Below are 4,244 nucleotides of genomic sequence, written 5' to 3' on the forward strand. Positions count from 1 at the left end.
GCGTGGAGTTTAGTAGCTGAGAACATAAAAGAGGAAGTCGGAACTACACAAATAGCATGATATGCCACAACATTTGAGAGTAACGTAACGTTATCCAAACTCCTCTTTTTCTTCGGTGCGTTTAGGTCACAACCCATGAAGATCCATCTTCCTGTCTATGTGCGACGTAATTCATTGACGACCGTTTGCACGCGGCGGTGTATAATCCAAGCGAATCACGCAGACTGTGCGATGGTACAGCCGTTTTGACTTGGGAATTTTCTTCATCACTTGAGACAGGAAGAAACAGTTTTTACAATAGCTCTCAGGTTTTGAGCAGCATCCGCAGCGCACGCTTTAGCACAAAGAAGGCAGTCTAATGAGACGAATCTATGCATTTCAAAGACATATGGGTTCATTACTTATTCATTTAACCGAAGCGTCTGGCTGCACCCATACTACAATGCAGAGATGACCGTGATGTCCCGACACCGTGCAGATTGCATGAGTCAGCTTTGCCGTGCTGTGAAAAGTGATAGGGCAAGCCGAACAGTGAAGAAACTGCCGCACCAGCCACTGCTCCAAGGCCGACGGACAGCGAGATCAGCACCCCGAGAACATGTTCGACACCTGCTGTGTCTCTCTAATCGCTTTGCAATTTTGTCTTCTGAGCACTGGTAACAGTCTCCCGGACTGGACCCCGCCGTCTGGCATAGGAGGATGATGGAAGCATGGACGAGAACGTTCGACTGAACTGCGCTGATTTTTATAACCATATACTCACAGAGCAGGTAATTACCGGCACTACGATTATAGTATGATATACGAAAGGCTAAATGCCGAAAGCTCCTGATTTGGGTTCCTCATTCAAAAGAACCCAAAGCGGATTCAACACGCGAATGACAAACATTGTAGACTATCTTATCAAGTGACTTGTACGTAGAGGTTTAGACGTACGTCTGTTTACCAACATCACACGTCATCCAAGCAGCGCAGTACCTACTGCAGCGCATCACACCACAATGAAACACCTTTAAATTCGGTTACCATGCGTGTGAAACTCACACGAAGCATTAAACGGGTGTGAGCCAAAGACTGATTGTGACTGCGACTGTGACTGACCACACACAAACATGACCGACCTAAGGCAACGACTGCCCCTCCGCCTCCACCTCCGCGCCACCCCAGACCGGGGGCAGACGTCCGGCGATAAGGAAAGGGGGCCTGGGAGAGCGGCGGCGACCGCAGCGCGCCGGAGGAGCGATTCGCTGAAGGATTTAGATCTGCACTGCGCCCAGGCTTAAAACACGAGTCACGAATCGCAACCCTCATAGCGTTGTCATGTGGTTGTCCGCATTCGCTGCCAACGCGGGAAATCCCGGTCATACAGAGCGAACGGAAGACCTTGTAAATGGTCCGCAGTCTCTAAATTCGTCGCCTTCCGTTGTAAGCAGGAGCCGTCGGCCGGTCAGCGCGATGGCTGGTATCCATGTTAATGTAAAATGTTAATGCTCAAAACCGTTTGGAGTGCTATAGTGTTTCAGATAAGCCCGAAGTTCAAACGTGTTTGAGTACAGACACGACGTATTTATAAACAAGCTAACTTTAGATCTTTGTCGAAATTTCAAAACATCTCAATTATACAATACCTCTGAGACTGACGCATGTTTCTTTTGATACTCTGGCGCGGTTAAGGTGGATTTTCGAAAGATAAGACAGTGGTATTAACCTTATTTCTTGGCAAAAGCTTGGGATATGGATATAGTTAGGTTGATTTCGATCATACTGCAGTACTATGCCTTTCTCGAAACAGTAGCAGAAGACGTCTGCTGTGGTTTGGAGCAAGGCATGTTGCCAAAATAGCAGCCTAACTATATCTCTATTTTCCTGTCTTTCGAAGATAAGGCTTATACTGCTGTCTTATCTATGTCAACAATGCTCCTCGCTATTGCACTGAACAACTTACGCAATGGGTTTTCGAAATCATGACCGGCAGATGTGATCCAATGCAAGCTGGCATCTAAAAGGGTGAGCAAAACCCTGAAGTGTGTGCCAAACAACTGAAAGGGTGCATGAATTTTCACAGCCGTCTGGTATGTTCAATTTAAAACCTACCTGGCCTCAGTATATTTGCTTTCAGTCCTAGTCAAAACTATGCAAAGTCAAGTCTTTCTCTCCTGGCATGACATCAAACGTGGCCGTTTTTATTTGACACCTTCCACTGAACTAGGGCCCAAACAGACGTTACCATTTTTGGGACTGCACGCCCAACAGAGCGTTACCAGGAGGGCGGGGGGGGGGGGGGGGGCGCCACACATAACTTTTCTTGTATTTCTCATGCCGGCTGAGTCGAGAGCATCCTCCGCATGCTCACAGCGCAGCATTTGAACCGGGATTGCACGAACAGAAGTCAACGTCGTAGGCTGGCGTTGTCGAATTTCTTATCTATGTCCTCAGCTGTTTAGCTCTGAGCGCTGTGAAACAGGAATGCATTCCAAAAGATTTTCGTATAAAGCGCCCAAGTTGGAATACTGAGACAAGCTGGTGTAAGGTAGCTGTAATTTTCTTCAAATGTACACCCATCCACGTGGTTGGTGATTATCTTTAGAGCAGATGCTAGGTAGATACTGAGTAGATACTAGGCATGCGGTTGGGCACGTTAATGCACCAAACTGATGTGCTCTTTGCACACCATGCCACAGCCAGTGACACACTACTCAGTAGATTGCCGAGGATCCAGTCAATGTAGGATGACACCTTGGTGTAGCTGCCGGGAAATTCAGGATTGTCACAGCCGACGCCGGTGGAGACGATGCCAGTGAGCCGGTAGGAACCATCGGGCAGCTCGACCATCAGTGGACCCCCCGAGTCTCCCCGACACGCGTCCCGTGGCTTGTCGTCGCGGCTGCCCGCACAGATCTTGGCGCCCTGAAAGCCGCCGGGAAATGTCATGTTGAATGCCGCCGCCTGGCGGTAGGCGTTCTCACAGGCGGTCCTCGTCGACCACACGCAGCGGCACCTCCTGCAGCACGTCGGCCGTCTCGCCGCCGAACTCGACCAGGCCCCAGCCGGCCATCTCGACGTCCTGGCCGTGGTGTTGCGAGCCGGCCGGCGGCAGACAGATGGGCCGCACGGCGTCCGTCAGCTGCACCGGCGACTGCAGCCGCACCACCGCCAGGTCGTTCTGCGAGGCGTGGTACTGCGGGTGGTCGCACGATACTGTAGGTGTTGCGCTCCTGGTGATGGACGTCCCTGAAGGTGGTGAGGTCATGATCGCCGATGCGGGCGACCACGGTGGCGGCCTGCTCGGGCCGCATGCAGAGTGCGGCCGTGAGCACGTGTCGGTCGGTGATGAGGACGCCGCCGCAGAACCACTTCTGCCCGTCGGTGTCCGTCCGCTGGCCGAACAGCACCATCCACGGCCACTTGCCGAGTATAGCGTTCAAGCCGCCGACACCTGATACCTGAAACCCAGGGCATGGGAAATCCGTTTCGCCCATAACTACATCACGTGTTGCAATGACTGCCGTGTCACGGCGGAAACGAATAAAGGCAGTGATTGTTCTGTTAGGGTCGCCACATTCCTCCGGCAACAGCTGTGTCTGGTTTACACGCTCCGGTAAAGTGGTTTCAGTAGACTCGCAGCAGATGAGCGGCGTACGGCCCGAAAAAAACCACAGGGCGTCGGTGGATTGTTCAGGATGTCCAGTCTGGTCTTGTAGCCCGGACAACCGACGATTGGTGTGCACTGTTGGTCCTCACCATTGCAGCGTCCCGACCGGTGCAAAAACTCGATTGGCGTTACGGCGCTGAGCAGCACAAACAGTAAGATCACGCGACACGACCACCGCTCCATGCTAGCGCGAGCTGCGGCGCCACTTCTCGTACGACTGCTGCCACCTCCTCTCGCCGTCGCCTGGCCCGGTGGTCTGTGTGGCTCCAGCGCCTCCCTGCCGCGCCGCTCGGTCGGGCGCGGCGTCAGCGGGCGCCGCCAGTACTGTGCACACGTATTTTGTATGCTAAAATCCGCTAGTTGACTCGGAGCTGCTTTGCTGGTAGGCCTGTTTGTTTTATGCTGAGCGAGATCATTTGCTGATATGCCGCGTGCAAGGCTGGATCATTACCATTCCACAATCGACCCGCAATCGTCGCAGTCGAGTTTTACCGCCTGTCACCCTGGCGGACATCGACTTCGAAGAAATGTACGGCCTCGGGTGATTGCGCTGTGTGGCGGCTGGCGCCAATGCCAACCTGATGGTCCAGTA

At 52.7% G+C, this 4,244-nt stretch overlaps 1 protein-coding gene across 1 annotated transcript; it reads right to left on the bottom strand.

The window, feature by feature from the left end:
- Nucleotides 1-1,307: 1,307 nt before the first annotated feature.
- Nucleotides 1,308-3,395, bottom strand: LOC119096210 (putative serine protease 29). The gene is made up of 3 exons (XM_037219012.1): nt 3,195-3,395; nt 2,694-2,907; nt 1,308-1,339 (listed from the first exon to the last, which is right to left on the bottom strand). Exons 1-3 carry the CDS (start codon nt 3,393-3,395, stop codon nt 1,308-1,310), a joined length of 447 nt encoding a protein of 148 aa, XP_037074907.1.
- Nucleotides 3,396-4,244: the final 849 nt, after the last annotated feature.

This window comes from Pollicipes pollicipes, unplaced genomic scaffold (genome assembly GCF_011947565.3).
Source record: "Pollicipes pollicipes isolate AB1234 unplaced genomic scaffold, Ppol_2.1 Scaffold_1916;HRSCAF=2245_pilon_pilon_pilon, whole genome shotgun sequence".
In the NCBI taxonomy this organism is placed as follows: domain Eukaryota; kingdom Metazoa; phylum Arthropoda; class Thecostraca; order Pollicipedomorpha; family Pollicipedidae; genus Pollicipes; species Pollicipes pollicipes.